Genomic DNA, 16854 nt, shown 5'->3' on the forward strand with positions numbered 1-16854 from the left:
TCTAGATTCTCCCGCCCCCTAGTGTAGAATGCTATGTGGTGCCCGCTTGCCAGTCCAGCCGTTTCTCACCCGCTCTGTACACATGACCAAGGTGCTCATCGGTCCTCAAGGTCCTGTTGGCTTCTCCGTTGTTCTGGCAAACCCTCCACAGAGCTTCATACCCTCTCATTCGTCTTTCAGCTCGTCACCCAGTTACCTCTGCTCAGCCTTGTCACCGCAGCCTAGCTGACTCTTCCTAGGAGATAGCTTTTCCCATTTTTTTTTTTTTTTTTTAAATAGGCTTGGCATACCATATTCCCTTCCTTCTAAACCCTAACCTCAGTTTTCAGTTTCGAATCAGTGTGGTGGGATTTTGACTCATGCCATCTTCTCAGGAAAGCCTAAATCTCATGAGACATGGGAGGAGGCTAGCCGATTTTGCTGTGTTTTCAGAGCCGAAGCACAGTGCCTGGCACACAGGGAGGGAATGGCCCCTGGCGATCTACCTTGTACACTTGATCTTCAGCTGGTGGCGCTATTTGGAGGAGATTCTGGAAACTTTGGGAATTAGAGTCAAGGTGAAGGAAGATGTATCCTTGAAGCCGTATGCTTCCCTGACCCTTTCTAGTATCCCGTCCATCTTGAAATTAACTTCTCTGTCTGGCTTTAGCTTCCTTACCTATGAGACAATGAGCCGAAAGAAAGAATTCCTTAACTTGTTTTCAGATCTTTTGGTCAAAAATGACATGGCTAGTAGAAAGTTGAATGAATGCTAATGCCTCAAAGTCCCTACCAAGGGAATTATGACAGCTGATAATGTCTGCATATTGTTTCTTATTCATGTTTAAATAAGGTCAGGTCCAGGTGTTATTGAAAGTTCCATGTGATCTGGATAGGGCAACACAAGTCTCATTCAGTTGCTTTGGGCTGTTTCTGAAAGATGAGGGGCCCCAGACCAGCCTGCCCCTTACCTAGTCCTATCCGGTCTAGTGACGTGACGTTGGTAAGCTTAAACTTGAAAAAGTTGTTTTCATGTTTCTCCTCTGATACTATACTATTACTCTGAGAAACATACTAGTCTAGGTTTGTCTTAGGGTTTATATTGCTGTGATAAAACACCGTGACCATAAGCAACTTGAGGATGAAGTGGTTTATTTTAATTCACAACTTGTAATCTACCATCAAGAAGTCCAAGCAGGAACCTGGAAGCAGGAGCTGATGCAGAGGCTATGGAGGAGTGATGCTTACTGGCTTGCTCTCCATGGCTTATTCAGCCAGCTTTCATATAGCACTCAGGTCTACCTGTCCAGGGATGGCTCCACCCACAATGGGCTGGGCCATCCCACCTCAATCACTAGTGAAGAGAATTCACTAATAAGCTGTGTACAGGGAAGCTTATAGAGACATTTTCTTAATTAAGAGTCCCTCTTCCCAAGTGACTCCAACTTGTGTCAAACTGTGTCAAACAGATGCAAAACTAGCCAGAAAAAAGTTGATATTTCAAAAAGAAAGTATCTCCACCTCCCTCTCATCCCATTTGCACTTAAAGTCATAGTCAGCATCTTAGTTAAGGTTTTACTGCTGTGAACAAACTCTATGACCAAGGCAACTCTTATAAGGATAACACTTAATTGGGGCTGGCTTACAGGTTCAGTCCATTATTATCAAGGTGGAAGCATGGCAGCATCCAGACAGGCATGGTGGAGGAGGAGCTGAGAGTTCCACATCTTCATCTGAAGGCTACTAGCGGAATACTCTCTTCCAGGCTGCTAGGATGTGGGTCTTAAAGCTCACACCCACAGTGACAGGCCTACTTCAATAGGACCACACTTTCTGATGGTGCCACTCCCCGGGCCGAGCATATACAAACCATCACAGTCAGCTTAAGTCTCTATTCTGAAAGAGTAATATATTCATCTTCCGGTAAATAACCTTTCCTTTGTTTGAAGAGCTGATGGGAAAGTAAGAAAATAATTTCTTTCAAAACATAACTTTAAAGGTAAACTGGTAGTGCAGAAAATGGAGAGCTTGTGGGAAAGGTTGGAAGTCCTGAGTTAATGTGCTTGCTGTTGAGCTAGGCATGGTCCTGCTGAGGATCATAACTTTAGACCATGGGAAAATGGCAAAGCCTTACCCCACTTAGGGTGAGGTTCAGGGGGATGGTGAAGTCTTTCTTTGGTTGCTGTGTGAATGTCAATAACGTAGAGAATGTCTGTTATAGTTTTTCTGCCCAGATATTTACAGCCTGAAGAATGTTCTTCTACAGAGACTGCTCCTACTTAGATTGGCTAAACTTGTCTCCTTGACCAGCTAAATAACATAAACTCTGTCTCCATGTTTATAAGTAAATAACAGGCCTGCCTCCTTGTGCAGCTGTATGCTATAACCCACCTCTCTAGTCTGCTGTATACAATAAACACACTAAGCTTCTCTGCTTCGGTGGCCTCTCCATCAGAGAGCCTGTCCACCCACCCCAGCTTGTTGTCTGTATATCTGTCTTTTCTTCATTCCCACACTGCCAGTCCCTGGAACCATGCTCAATGCAGAAATAACTAATTCTAAACAACACATCTTCACCTTAAAAATAAATCCAAATATGAGTGGGTGCTTCACTTCAAGATAAAATAAAAACTCACACAGAATATTGACATGACATGCAAAGTGAAGAATACCTTTATGTAAAACAATTATTATCTTTCCATATAAACATGGGAACTTAATCTTTCCTTCACTGTTGTTTTTTATTAATAGAATTTTGTTTCAGGAATAATTTAACATAAATTACAATGTATTAAACATGGCAAGCTAACTCAGCTATAAACAAGGTAAAATTTTCAAAGACTATGAAAAAAACCCAAAGAATAAATAAAGGTAGGAGTGGAAATAGGGGGCCTGGGTTATTTTTATGCTGCTGTAAGAAGCTCTGTGCTTCGGGCAAGAGTTGCTGGGGTGTTCTCATCAGTAATCCCCTTCTTCCTTCTGCACAGTCGTGAATTCGTCTGTGTAGCACGTGTTCCTGTGCTCAGTCATACAGGAGGGATCACAGTAGATCTGAGATTGTCATGGACTCCTCAAGGACCAGGCCCTAGGCAATTTTTGTGCCCCTCAAAAATGTTCTTATTGCTTGAGACTTTGGCAGTATCTCTGGGACTGAGTGCTACCTGACAGAGTGCTTCATGGTTTGCATTCCAGTTATCAACTCCCAAAGAGACAACGGACTATTCCTAAAACAAGCTGGAATTTGTTTTAGACCCAAACCTCCCCCAAAACACAAAGTAGCTAAGCACGAAGGAGACCAGGGTTTGTAGGGTTCCATTTGTCTGATCTATTTAAAATTCTTGGTGAAAGCGTCGATGATAAAGATAGCACAATCAGCCGCCTGAGCCAATAGGCTTCCTCTGTTGACACAAGCTATTATTCACTTTGAAGCTTTGTCTTCCACACTCATTTCAGGTACTACTACTATTCTTGAGCCAAATGAAAAAGGCATTTAATAGATTAACATGGACCCTGAGTGCAGAGAAGTTGTTCTTTGGAATCTGACCTTTGGTCTCTACATCCAAAGCCCTAAATTTGTGAGTCGGGAGATAGGGTGTGGGGGTAGGAGAATGTCCAGATGCCTCCCTGGTACACCTTCTAGAAAGAATGTGTGTCTATTATGTGTACCTCTTCAGAAAACGTGTGGGTATTTAGCCTAAGTGAGAAAGATCACATTCTTTAAAGGATGTTTTTCTCTTTGAACACTGGGATGAGAAGAGACTGTATTTTTGTAGAATCTTATTTTATGCAGGAGTAAGACTGTCTCTGTTTATGTTATTATTACTTATATCTAGCTTAGGAGAAAGAAACAGCTAGAATACTGGTAGGAAGAATGTCTCTGGCTGATCCTTCGGCTGCTTGAGTCCTCTGAGCACCTGCCAGAGCTCCTCGCCCACGGGGCACCTCCCCTCTCCCACTCTCCCAGTAGGAGGTAGCCCCTCTGCTACTTTATTGCAAGGAATCAGCTAATGTGGCCATGTGAGGTGTGTCCTTGGAGAGGAACACTGCCTGTAGCAGGAAGGCTTGAGAAGACTCGAGCTGTTGCCATGGCTAAAAGCCCATCATGCACTCTGACGACTTCATCCTCAAATAGGAGTGAGCTTCCCCCTTCCGTCTTAGCGAAGCCTCAGAAAGAGAACAATTCGGAAAACATGAAGAGGAGAGACAGTGTTTTCTCTCTCGAATTAAATGAAGGGATCACTACTCAAACCCTGGGGTTAAAAACATGTTCTCTACAACACTGATAATGACTGCAAAGGCATGATATAGAGAAAAAAAAAAAAAAAAAAAAGAAGCCGCCAATGGTATTTTTCAGTGGGGTTCATGAAAGAGAAATGTAAGAATTAAATGCCCACCCCGTGCGCTGTACATTTTCATCTCACTTGTTCTGATCCCTCAGACTTGTTTCTAGTTTTCTTTTTAGCAAAAAGGAATAGTTCCATTCCAGTTGACGGTAGCCTCTCTCCATTTGGTTCTGATTGCCATTTCCAATGAAGAAAACCGTCTTCCTGATCCACGTGTATCTTCATGGTGCTCCCCTTCCCAGTGGTGAGAGTGAGTATCTGAGGATAGAACCGCAGAGTAGCATTGACGTCCAGGCCCATTGGCCAATTCCCAACAAATCGCGCACACCACGGGGAGAAGACACAACGGGTGAGGAGCTCACTCAGGGCACTACGGTCCTAGAACTGACTAAGTGGATGGATTCTTGCAGGCAGTGTGTTAAAGTACCCATACAAAACAAGTCTGTAGTAGCTGTGTGTTGGGATGAGAGCATTCGTGTCATTTAATGAATGCAACATGAGTCGACACAAAGATGTTTGTCACTGATATTGCCAGGAACACAGGTGAAAGGAAGGTTATTCACTTCTTATCGAGAGCTGTTTATTTTGAGGTAGAGTATAGACAGGGAATCTAGAACTTGTTTTGAAGGCCTAGGTTTGTCTCCTATAAGCCAGGTGACATTTGAGAGAGTGTTTAAAATATCATTGCTGTGCTTCACTGATTCATCTATCAGCCAAATATAGCAACTATACAACTAAGAATAGACTCTAGAGTACCTGCTTCATACGGCTATTGGGAATGTAATGCTAGTGTTACATACACTCTCAGCACAGTACTCAGAACAGAATGTGTGGGATGTTTGTAATCGGGGGAGGGGGGTGATGCTTAGCTGACAGGTAAGGTAAAATAAGAGTGGTAATAGATATTAAAGAACACGTGGCCAATGTCACACTAAATTAAATGACCCAATATGCATTTCTTATAATTAAAGAAAAAATAGAGACTCCCAGGGTTATGCAAAGTCAATCATTGACAAAACTACACAACTGGGGCTAAGGTTGCTGATGGAAGTGGTCATGTGTCACCTGTTAACATCTTGTCAAAGGTGCCAGCATTTAAAGACCCCTTAATGTTTCCTTGTTAGCTTAAGGAACTGTAGTTAAAATCGAGATACAAATGGTCTTCCTGTCACAGTGAGTTTGCTAGTATCCATCCCAGCATCTAGTTCATAGTTTTCCCTCAAAAATGCTGTTTGAATTAATCTGGACAAAAATTCATTCTCACTCGAGCTGCTTCTGTCACTGAATGATTGTCCTGTGTTTGCCTGGGTACAGAATTGTCCAGTGGAACTCTGTGTCTCCTTTGCTTTTTCCAGGGGGACTTGGGAAAAAATTTCTGGAAATTTGACTCTCACCTTTATTTTTTATCTTATCTAAAATGTATTTATTTTTCTATGTTATTTCTAGTGGTAACATATGCACATACACACACACACACACACACAAATGTCTCCATTTTAAAGCTACATAGGACAGTGGATTTAGATCTAGGCAGGAGCTTCATTTCACAAACTAAGTATTTCTTGCAGTGGTAGCATGAAGAGCCATACAGCTGTTAAACAAGGACAGCTATATCTCTCTGGGTGCACTAACGCACACTTGGGAGTCTCAAGTGCTCACCTATTGTAAGATGTACAGGTTTTCTCTGTGAGGGCTGGCCACTGTAAAAGTGCAGATCAAAGACACGCTCCATTTTCCAGTCTGATAAGAGCTGCCTATTTGTGCAGAAAAGGATGCTGTAATTTCCGTTGATGTTGCACAGCCAAATAGGAAATGTGGGAGTCTTCAGCCTGCTGCCCACCTGGAAGGAGAAAGGAGAACGCAGATGAACATCCAGCTCTTTCAGAGTAGTGAAAGAGGCCAATCCATCCTGCTTAGAAAGAAGCTCTGAGCATCCTATTGTACATGTAGCTTGCAGGCCATTGTATGCGGTTTAATATTCAAAATCGAGGAGAATGAATTTGTACTCACAGATGGTTTGGTAGAGTGGTAATGCCTCACTTTGCTCTGATTGGATTGTGCTTTTTAAAATGAAGTGGCCTTAGAAGAGAAGGCGAGGATTCTCTAGCTCAGCTTTACAGTGCGATAGTGTAAGCTGATATATAAACATAGACGTAGATGTAGAAAATGAGAATGCCAGTCTGTCTGTGGCATTGGGTAGTGCAATTGTTCCCAGTGTCATCCCCAAGGTCAGGCAATGCTTCACACAGCAGATGTCAAGTTTCTGGTAACACAAACCATGCATACTAGAGAAAAAACTTCTAGGAAATGTGGGAAACACACTTGTGCACACGTATACCTGCGAGCTAGTGTGTAGATTATTGGTGAAGACATACACACAACAGAGAATATTGGTTTCATATTACCATGGTGAGTTGGAATTTTGAACAGTACTGAATTCATCCAAATTAGATGAAAGTAGAAAAGGGTAAGCTTAATGCAGGGGCAGTGGCAGAGCAGCACTAGAATGGCCTGACATACAAGATAATGGACCAGTCCTGCTCATATATGGGAATTGTCCTCTTTTTGCTTCCTTCCAGCTATGCAAATAAGGGACTGAGCATGGCAGTTCTTATTGGTCAATGCTTGGCTCTGGGGTTTACAGGACAGCAACTTTGTTATGAGGGACATGGTTGATTTTGGTTGGTTGTTTTAAGTAGTAGGATGGATCCTCAAGAGGTCGATAGCAATTGTGACATAGTAACAGTTCAGTAGACCATGACACTAACATATTGATGGCCTAGAAAGTTTCCATTTGTACAGTGTGAAGCCAAATGATTCTCATAATGTCCCCTAACTTGTTGGTCCCCACATTTGTACTTGATAGAGCAGCAAGGCCAATCTTGCCTATTTGTGCTGAAGATCTTCTCTTAAGGCTGAATGGGTTTGTGTTAACTGTTCTACCTACTGTAATTGTCCTGTCAGGGCACTGTGGGGAGAAGTCATGAAGAGGAAGTTGGCTGGTGTACAAATGCCTGCTTGCCTCTTTGAATGACCCTGTGGGTAATGGATTGTCTGGCATCCATGCTGAAGCATCATCAGGACCTGAATTTGTTTGGTTTTTAGAGAAGACAAATTTGAAAATTCAGTTAAAAATTCAGGCACCAGATACAGAAGTCAGATAGATGGCCGCCAGTGGCTTCAGAAAAGGGGTTATCTGGGAAAACCATCCAAAGTGTCTTCTTAAGACAGCCAGTCCTGGGAAACTCTCTCAGATTTTAATGACTTGGTTTTTAAGTCTTACTTTTTCATCATGTCTCAAACCATTTTTGACTTGTTTGTATAGATACAGTATTATATATAAGTATTCTAAGAAAGAATTTCTAGAGCCAGACAGATGCCTCTTTGAGCAGCCATTACTGAATAAAGACCACAGCAGTTTAGGGGAACCATGGACCAACTCAGTCCTTTATGATCTGAAGAACATTTGAAATGCAGTTGAGAGGGCAATTGAAGCCAAAGGTCAGAGACATAGGGACCACACGGAGCTACTATGTCTAAGGTTCCTGACAAATAGGGTACCATGCAAGCAGCTAGCCCCAGCATTTGGTGGAGGATGCCTGAGGAAATTCACCTTCTTTCATGGGTCTATAAGGAGGAGTGTTTTCTTAGGGCCAAAAGTAGTAGTTAGGACCTGTTTGTGAGACTATCTATGAGCTCTATCTGTATTGAAGTCTGATTTAAAGGCTGCTCTCTGGAACCTGTAAGGCCTCATAAAGAGGTGTAGCGATGATTCCAACAGAAATACAGATGTAGCAGTCAGACCTGCCATTACCAGAAAGAAACATAGTTGCTATTTACAGGCAGGAATTCCCATGTCTGAGGTTGATTTCTTGAGGTAGCTAGACAAATATCACAGGAACTGCGGATCATTCTGTACTTGGGTAAAGAAGAGGGTATCCATTAAGTCTGGAACAAAACAAGGAAGTTTCTGTGGCTTTGTCCTAAGAGACACTACATACTTTGGTCATAGGACATAAAAAAAAATCAACGTAGAACTGACAAGAAAGCTTCCTCGCTGATGGCTAGCTTTTATAGAATTGGGAGGTATTATCTAGGCTTCTGGTGGGGTGAGGGAGTCATTAACATTTTACTTAGACTTGAATCTGTGCACTTCAATAATGACCCACGTGGATATAGTAGTAGCATGATTGTTGTAAGATTAAGTTACCACTTTCTGATAGGATATAAGGCCTGCTCCACAGGAGGAAGCCCATGCCTGGTACTTCAAAACTAGCCAAGAACCCTTGGTTAGGAGCTAAAAAGCCCCGGAGTCAACCAAGTGCTATTGTTTTGTTAACTAGACAAACTGTTGTCTAGATTCATATCTCTGTATTCACGGACATGTGCAGATTTCAGACGGCGCCAGGAAAGTTTCTTCACGCAGTGGACGAAGTTAATGCAAATACTCACAACTTATCAAAGTGTAGGATATAAGTGTCACTGGAATGCTCAGCCATAAATGGGACAAATGTATCACTCTCCCGAGCCAAGGCCCAGGGACCTTCTCGAAGCAGAGCCAGAGGTCAGGGAAGGCTCCGCTGAAACAGTATCTTCTGACATGACAGCACCACGGCTGCATGCAGGAACTCAAAGAAGTGGGCGTTGCCTAGAAAAGACCTATTAAAGATCAAGCTAGTCAACATTACAGCAGGGAGGGGCTAACGAGCCCTTGCCCCTAACTGAGCAGCTATTGACAGCTGCTTAGGGAGAGACAGTCTGTTTTCTTTAAGTGTGTGGCCTCTAGTAAGTTGATCTTCCTCCAGTGGAATCAATCAAAATATCTTTAAAAGTTTCCAAGGACATAACTTTTGAACGTAAAGGTAAGTATGCCCTTGCATGTTTTCCTATGATCTAATCCTAGTTGTGGACTAGGGAACTTCAATGCCTCCCAGTCGCATGCACAGCTTCTGCAGAGATGCACAGTTATGTTCAGGAACCAGATTCCATCTGAGTCAGACCTTGAGGCAGTGAGTGTATCCTGCTGGTGGTGACCCCACACCTCCGGTAGATTGTAATGTACTTTAGAAATAATGTCCGCCACTTTTTAAAGGCATGGAAGCATACTTTTTTTTTTTTCAAAAATAGTTTTCCATCATCAGGACTTTTAAATATTTAGAATGATTTTTTTTTAAAACTTGATGTGGTTATAATCAAGTTAAAAAAATCATAGTTATCACATCAAGTTATAATCATAGTACTCCTGAGGTAGAGGCAGAAGGATCACAAGTTCAAGGTCAGCCTGGGCTGCACAGTAGGTACTAGGCTAATGTGAGCCATAGAGCCAGACATTGCCTCAAAACAAGAGCAGGAGGACAACAAAGCACCCCAATCATCTTAATTGCTGGTTTTTCCTACTTAAAAAGATATACATTGGGAAACACCATGATTTCTGCATGAAGTTGGAAAGAGCAAGTGGCCTCGGAGTTTCCTGCACTCCTGGAATGGAAGGGACTGATGTTGCCCATTCAGTCCTTTTCTTCAGCCCTTGGGATTGTGCTGTTTGTTCAGGATCCAACTCTGTTCTATAGGGAAGCAAACTTTAGAAGATCATTACGCGCAATAAACCCAAGTGTTACAGGCTAATAACATCATTTTTCCCCTCAGTGGTTCTATCCAAACTCTTTCATGCTCTTTAAATTCTTCAGTTGTGAGTGAGCCAGAGATACTTTTATATTCAAGCATTTCACTTTTAGCTGCCTAGAAAAACTGGACTATTGTGTTTAAAACAAAGTGAGGTTTGTTCCAGTTAGTAGTGTAGAAATGACATGCCCCTAGTTTTATGTCAACTTGACACAAGCTAAAGTCATCTGAGAGGAAGGAAATAAGATCAGTCTGCAGGCAAGCCTGTAGGGCACTTTCTTAATTAGTGATAGATGAGGGAGGGCCCAGCCCATTGTGGGTGGAGCGCACCCCCCCCCCAGTCCTGGGTTCTATAAGAAAGCAGGCTGAACAAGCCATTGGGAGCAAGCCAGTAAGCAACACTCTTCCATGGCCTCTGAATCAGCTCCTGCTTCCAGGTTCCTGCTCTGCTTGAGTTCCTGTCCTGATTTCCTTTGATGATGAATTGTGTTGAGGAGGTGTAAGCCAAGTAAACCCTTTCCTCCCCAAGTTACTTTGGTCAAGTGTTTCTTCACAGGGTAGTAACTAACTAAGACATTGAGTATCTCACCTTCAAACCAGGGACAAGTCTACACTAGCTACATTCAGAGAGAAACAGCCCCAGGGTTAGGTTCAAAAACCTTTCCCGCAGGGCTGCAGAGATGGCTCAGCAGTTACACTGACTGCTCTTCCAGAGGTCCTGAATTCGATTCCCAGGAACCACATGGTGGCTCACAACCATCTGTAATGGGAGCCGATGCCCTCTTCTGGTGTGTCTGACAGCTACAGAGTACTTACATAAATACAATAATAAAATAATAAAATAAACAACACTGTTAAAAATCATACTAAAGAGGAAAGTAACCATACCAATTTTCCCCCAAATTGTAAATAAATTTGTAACTATCCATGATTTAAACTGAGCACACTCTTTTCTAGGCCTTCTTGCAATTGTTCTTGCTTGGACTAAGATTATATGTGATGAAAATATGATATACAGGTTTGGCTCAAACTTGCTATGCAATCCAGGCTAGCCTCAATCTCATGGCCCCCACCCCCTGACTTCTAAGTGCTGTTTGTTCCTGGCTAGTTTCATGTCAACTCAACACAAAGGGGCTGTTTCTCTTTGCATGTAGCTAGTGTACACTTGCCCCTGGTCTGAAGGTGAGATACTCAGTATCTTAGAGTTAGAGATTGTTAGCATATATCATAATATTCGAATGGAACATGTAATTATTAATCTTTGAAAATGGGATAAAGTAACGAGGAGATTGAATGTTATTTGTGATAAAGTGTCATGCCATTGGAATTCAAGCAGACTTTACGATTGATTTAAAAATCAATGAAAATTCCCTGTAAATTCTGGATGGAGGGATAATATGCATATATAGGTATATGGATAATATTTACCTATAAAATATTTTTCATAGAACATTTGCAAAATGGGCAAAATTCTACTGGCCCTCACGCATGCCTTTATGCAGCGATTCAACTGCTGTCTTCCCTGAACTCAAAGCTACTGCATCACTTCTGAATGGCATGGTGACCAGATTTCACCCTGAGCAGGCAATGTTTCCTCCCTGGAGAGACTGTGGTGGAGCCCTGCATGACTCTGGTTGCACAAGTCAGGAGATGAGCCTGAAGATTACCACTGAGAAAGCAGCTGGTTTAAAGTAATGTAACTGGTCAGGCAGAAATGAAGATTTTCTAAAGAGACATTTGTGACTATCAGACTACTAAAACAATGAACCCTAAACAAATGGGATGTTCCCCAAGAATCTCATGCTGGGAGAAAGAAAAGACCCCATCCAAGAGAGAAATTGAACTCCTGGATAGAGATTTCAAGTAGTTCTAACAACTTGCCTGTCTGACCACCTTATGAGATGAGACTGGAGCCCAGATAGTGATGGGTGAATGGTAGGCTGGACCACCCATTGGCCAGGACTGTTTAGATGTGCACATCCTTGGCCCACTATTTAAATTTTGATCTCACTTCAGGACCCAAAGATAGGCTTAGGGGAGTTGCTGAATCTCTCTTCCCAATGTGACCACACTGAATAAATCTCCCTTTTGTGTTTTCCACTGTTAATTTAGCTCTTTTAACCGGATTATTGAGGACAGATGGCTGAACCTGGCTTGAGGCAAAGGTGAGACCCTCAAGTTTGAAAACAGTAAATCCTGTAAAAATAAAACAAAACACAAAGCATCTTCTGGTTGTGTCCTGTCAGCTTTTACCCCAACTCCTGTCCCCCTCTTTTGGCACACCACATGGCCATTTGACTGACATGTCCCAGCTTAAGCATTTTAATCGTTTTTAGATAGACATGGTTGACCAACTCCCCCCCTTGCAGGATTCTAAATATATTTTATTGGTGAGATTCCACCAATTCTGAACTTGTACATGTTGCCATGGTAAGAAGGACATAAAATTGTGACACAGGGTACTATAAATAAAATACCTTTCTTCTTAGGTTCACGTATTGTGTAATAAGCTCAGTTGTTTCAGTCTTACCCATAGCAACCACAACCTCCGTAACATAAACCTTTCCTTAAGCCAATGTAAAATGGCAAGGACAGGAAATACGGACACAGAGTCCATCTAGAGAGCAAATATTGAGTCAGTGTAGATTTTCTTTCTCGTGCCACTGGTACAACAATGCTTAGAAGGAGCCTTTGTATAATGAGCTTGATATTGCAAGTCCCAGGGCCCCAGGCTGGTAATGAGAGTGGGAGAAAGGTGTAGGAAACGTTGTGCCTTCCTCATTGAGCCCTGGTACAATTCCAGTGCTGTTAATGGTGTGGCTTTCCTCTCTGCCACCTGGAACACACAGTTAATGTAACTTCTCTGGCACAGTTTGCAGGTATGTTGTAAAGACAAATTGGATCACGCTTGCGGGGTGTAACCTCCGTGACTTAGTGGCAGAGTGTAGTGAGCGTGGCTTCATTAGGTATTTTCAAAGTTGGGTTTCTTCATATCAGCCTCTCCAAAGGGAAGATGTAAAGAGAGCAGAGGGTCCCACTGGGATGGAAGTAGGCACTGCCAGGGCTGCTGTGGGAATGATTCTGGCGAGACCTAAATGACTTCATTCCCTTCTAAAAGTCAGAGTTGATTTTTCTTCCCACTGGCAGGTGTGAGGATAACGTGCACCTCCCAAGGCTTTCCAGATGGTGTTAGACTCAAACTGCTTTATGTTCTCACTTAGGTATTGGAGCCTCACACTCAAACCTGTACCTTCAAATAGAAAAGTAACAGGGAGGCTTCAAAATAGTGCCTCCCCTCGTGGGTAGTTGGCTGCTTCCTGCAGGAACTGTCAGTCTGGTAGGCTCTAGGGGGCTTGCCATGTCATCTGATGAGAATACCATCTTTTCTTCCTTTTTAAAGCTCACCCACTGAGCTGTGACATTGGGACAGAAAGATGTGTGGGTTTTTTTTTTTTTTTTTTTTTTTCAATCTCTGCAGTTTTATCACAGAGTAAGAAACGATTGACTTGGGGAAGACAAAGGCAGAGCTATGGAATGGGTTTACCTTAGACACAGATTCCAGCTCTCGGGCCGCACACACACGCTGCCTTCTAAACTTAGAAACTGTTTTTCTCTTAGGTTCATCAGTGTGTACACATACTATTCAATTGCTGTACCTGCCCTGGGTAGGACCCAGCAGACTCCCTGAAAGCACTGCATAGCGCATCTATGGGTCTCACACAGTGTTACCATGCCTTGGGTCTGAAAGGAAGGCTCTCCAAGCCAGCAGTATGTGTAACACTATTCTGAAACCTTCTCATTTGTTTTCCTAAGCAAATGTCTGCTCTTCAAGGTGTTTTTTTCCCCAGGATAGGATGCTGTGAAATATTTGACTTCAGAATCCACTGCGGTCAGCACAATGGTACTTGTACAGTGTATCTCTAGACATCATTGAGTTTATCCCGATAAAGGTGAAAGGTGTGGATACCTGGCAGGAGCTGAATGGGGGCAAATACTTTAGAAAGTATCTGACCAAGTACTGTGATTCATATCAACATAAGTTCATAACAGCTTTCTCCTTAAACTACTCAACTGTAATACATCAAAACCCTTATGCTGGGCAGTGGTGGAACATGCCTTTAATCCCAGCACTCAGGAAGCAGAGACAAGCAAATCTCTGGAAGTTTGAGGCCAACCTGGTCTACAAAGTGAGTTCCAGGACATCCAGGGTTATACAAAGAAACCCTGTCTCAAAAAACAAAACAAAACAAAACCTAAAAAACAAAACAAAACCAAAAACCCCAAAACCCAAACAAAACAATCTTTGCCATTGTCTTAATGTTAGAGACCACCAACAGTGCATCTGTAGCAAATACTAAGGGTTGTGAGGGATCAATTTGCATTTACGAACAGTATTTTTTTTTTTTCAAGACAGGGTTTTTCTGTGTAACCCTGGCTGTCCTGGAGCTCACTCTAGACCAGGCCGGTCTCAAACTCAGAAATCTGCCTGCCTCTGCCTCTCAAGTGCTGGGATCAAAGGTGTGTGCCACCACTGCCCGGCTATGAACATTATTTATTTATTTATAATTTATTGGAAAATGACTGACATGGTACAGCAGAGACTGTGAGCTTTGGGTCTAGCTAGAACAGGACTCAAAACCCTTCTCTGACATGTAACTAGTCAAGACTTTGGGCATATTCCTCTACTCCCCTCTGGCCTTTCTAATAATCTCTTAACAGAATGACCAAGCAACAAACTGGATTTAAGATTGTAGCTTTGAGTTGTTAGTGGAATAAGACATCATTGCTAGTATCCATTGCTGTTAGGGAGTCTGGCAAAACTAGGTGTTCTCTGCCCACAGCTGTTAGCACCGCAGTGAGTGAAGGCTAACTGTAACTGCCATCTGTCATGAGTAGTAAGAGATGCACATGTAAGTGGGAGTGCAAAATTAAGTCAATGCTATATGAGCTGAGAATTGCTTTTGTCCTGTGTTAGCAGGATGGTATGGAAAGAGAAAAACAAAAACTTCACATGACATCCACTGCGTATGCGTGTATTTTATATACCCACATTTCAGAAGCTTAAGTAAGACAAATGTCTGCCTGTAGTTGCTCCATAATACATTAAAAAAAAAAAAAAAAAAAAAAAAAAAAAACTGAACTCTGAGTGCATGACAGAAATACCATCATAAACGTCCTCAGGGTTTCAAGCCATTAGTGTACAATTTCTGGCAATTTTCACCGAGGGCACATTCACAGACATCTCCCTGGGGAGAGAGTTCTGGGTCCAAGAGAGAAGGATGAAAAGTCACGTTAGTCACTTTCCCAAAAGCTGGAAGCTTTTTAGATTTGATTTCTATGTAGATTTTTAAAGTGACCCCAGGCAGTCTCTAGCCTCTGCCCTACTTCCAATTGGCACGCAAGCCTTTGGACGATGCCCCTGTAGTCTTCTACATCACGTCCTCTTCCCAGCAAGAAAGTTCTCAGTTTTCCATACCCGCTGTGGGCTCTTAACTGCCTTTAAGTTCCTTGCAAACATCCTCTTCCCATTACGGGATATTTTAGGCTCTGCAGGTAATTTTCTTTAGAGCTTGGTTTAGTGCCAGAGCCCTGTGAATCCTTGACTCTGACTCTGACATGCTCTACCCCTTCGTGGCGGCATTTTCTCTGATATGGTCCTTTTCTTCAGAGCAGCCTAGCAGCTGCTTTGCAAACACCTGTTCAATTTTAGCCCCAGATAAAGCCTGCAGCTTGTTCCCAAAGACTTGCAAATGTCACAAGGGAACAAAAGGCTGTCCACCTCGCGATGAGACAGGCTGTGCAGCTTTAGTGTAGGTCCTGTTGAAATACCTCATTCCTTAGTTCCTCACACTGTGGATTTAATCACAGAGCCAAAGGAGTTTATTTAATTTCGTTCTTCCTTAAAGGGACAATTCTGTCCTCACCACCCAAGAGGGACATTTGGAAATGCCTGCAAATGCTTTGGATTGTCTTGCTGGTGGTAGGGCAGCTTGCATCTAGTGGGTGCTGCTCAGGAGCTTGCAGCGTGCAGCACAGCCCCATAACTGTTGATGGACAAGTATTCACAGTGTCCGGAGCTGAGAAGTCGTATTTGGGACAGAGGTTTCTAGCTCTCGTTGACCATCAGGATCACCTATAAATTTTAAAGTCAAGCATCTAGCATTCCACAGACAAAGTAAAACTATTTGAGAGTCAAAACGGCCTTTCATTTTTAGGACCCCCATACAAAATGAAAAGATAGTGACTCCTGTTAAAAACTTAATGTGCAGCTCTGTTTGACAATATGAGTGCTTTACTTATGCAGTCAGTGATGTTTGGGGATGTCCCAGGCATGGAGAGTTCCCAGAGCTTTCTCAGTGGGTTTAGTATGAAGCCAGGTTGATGTCATCGCTAGCCAGCATTTATCATCTGTGTTATTATACAACGGCGATTCTTAACTTGTGGGTCATGACCTCTTGAGGAAGGATGGTTAAATGACCCTTTCACAGGGTACATTTAAGAGCAGCAGAAAACACAGATATTTGTATTATGATTCGTAACAGTAGCAAAATTATAGTTATGAAGTAGTAACCACTACCACAATAAAAAAAAATGTGTATGGTTGGGAGTGGCCACAACATGAGGAATTGTGTCAAAAGTTGGCGGTATTAGGAAGGCTGAGAACCACTGTGCCTCCTGTGGTCCACACAGGACTCATGTTTGTCTCTGGACCCAGACCCTTCCAACTAAGTGCTGCTGAGTGACGCTAGCTGACCGACACATTGGAACGCTACTCCTTGTCATCTGCCACAAGTTTTGTACGTACAGAGAGCAGTTTGACCTTCCGTGAGGATTAAGATTCATGATTCTGCTTGCTTCACACCAGTCCCATTGCTCAGCGGTCAGGAGAGGCTCATCTGTCATCAGCTCA

At 42.7% G+C, this 16854-nt stretch overlaps 1 protein-coding gene across 1 annotated transcript in view; it reads right to left on the reverse strand.

Annotated features, from left to right (window-relative positions):
• Positions 1 to 4295: 4295 nt before the first annotated feature.
• Mindy4b (MINDY family member 4B) overlaps positions 4296 to 16854 on the reverse strand; it is a 32921-nt gene continuing 20362 nt past the window's right edge. The window contains exons 11-12 of the mRNA XM_034500775.2: positions 5982 to 6162; positions 4296 to 4580 (exon numbers count right to left, since the gene is read on the reverse strand). Of these exons, the coding sequence (XP_034356666.1) occupies positions 4438 to 4580; positions 5982 to 6162 (324 nt within the window). The 3' untranslated portion in view covers positions 4296 to 4437. The remainder of the gene's footprint in view (positions 4581 to 5981; positions 6163 to 16854) is intronic.

This window comes from Arvicanthis niloticus, chromosome 4, assembly GCF_011762505.2.
Source record: "Arvicanthis niloticus isolate mArvNil1 chromosome 4, mArvNil1.pat.X, whole genome shotgun sequence".
Taxonomy (NCBI): Eukaryota; Metazoa; Chordata; class Mammalia; order Rodentia; family Muridae; genus Arvicanthis; species Arvicanthis niloticus.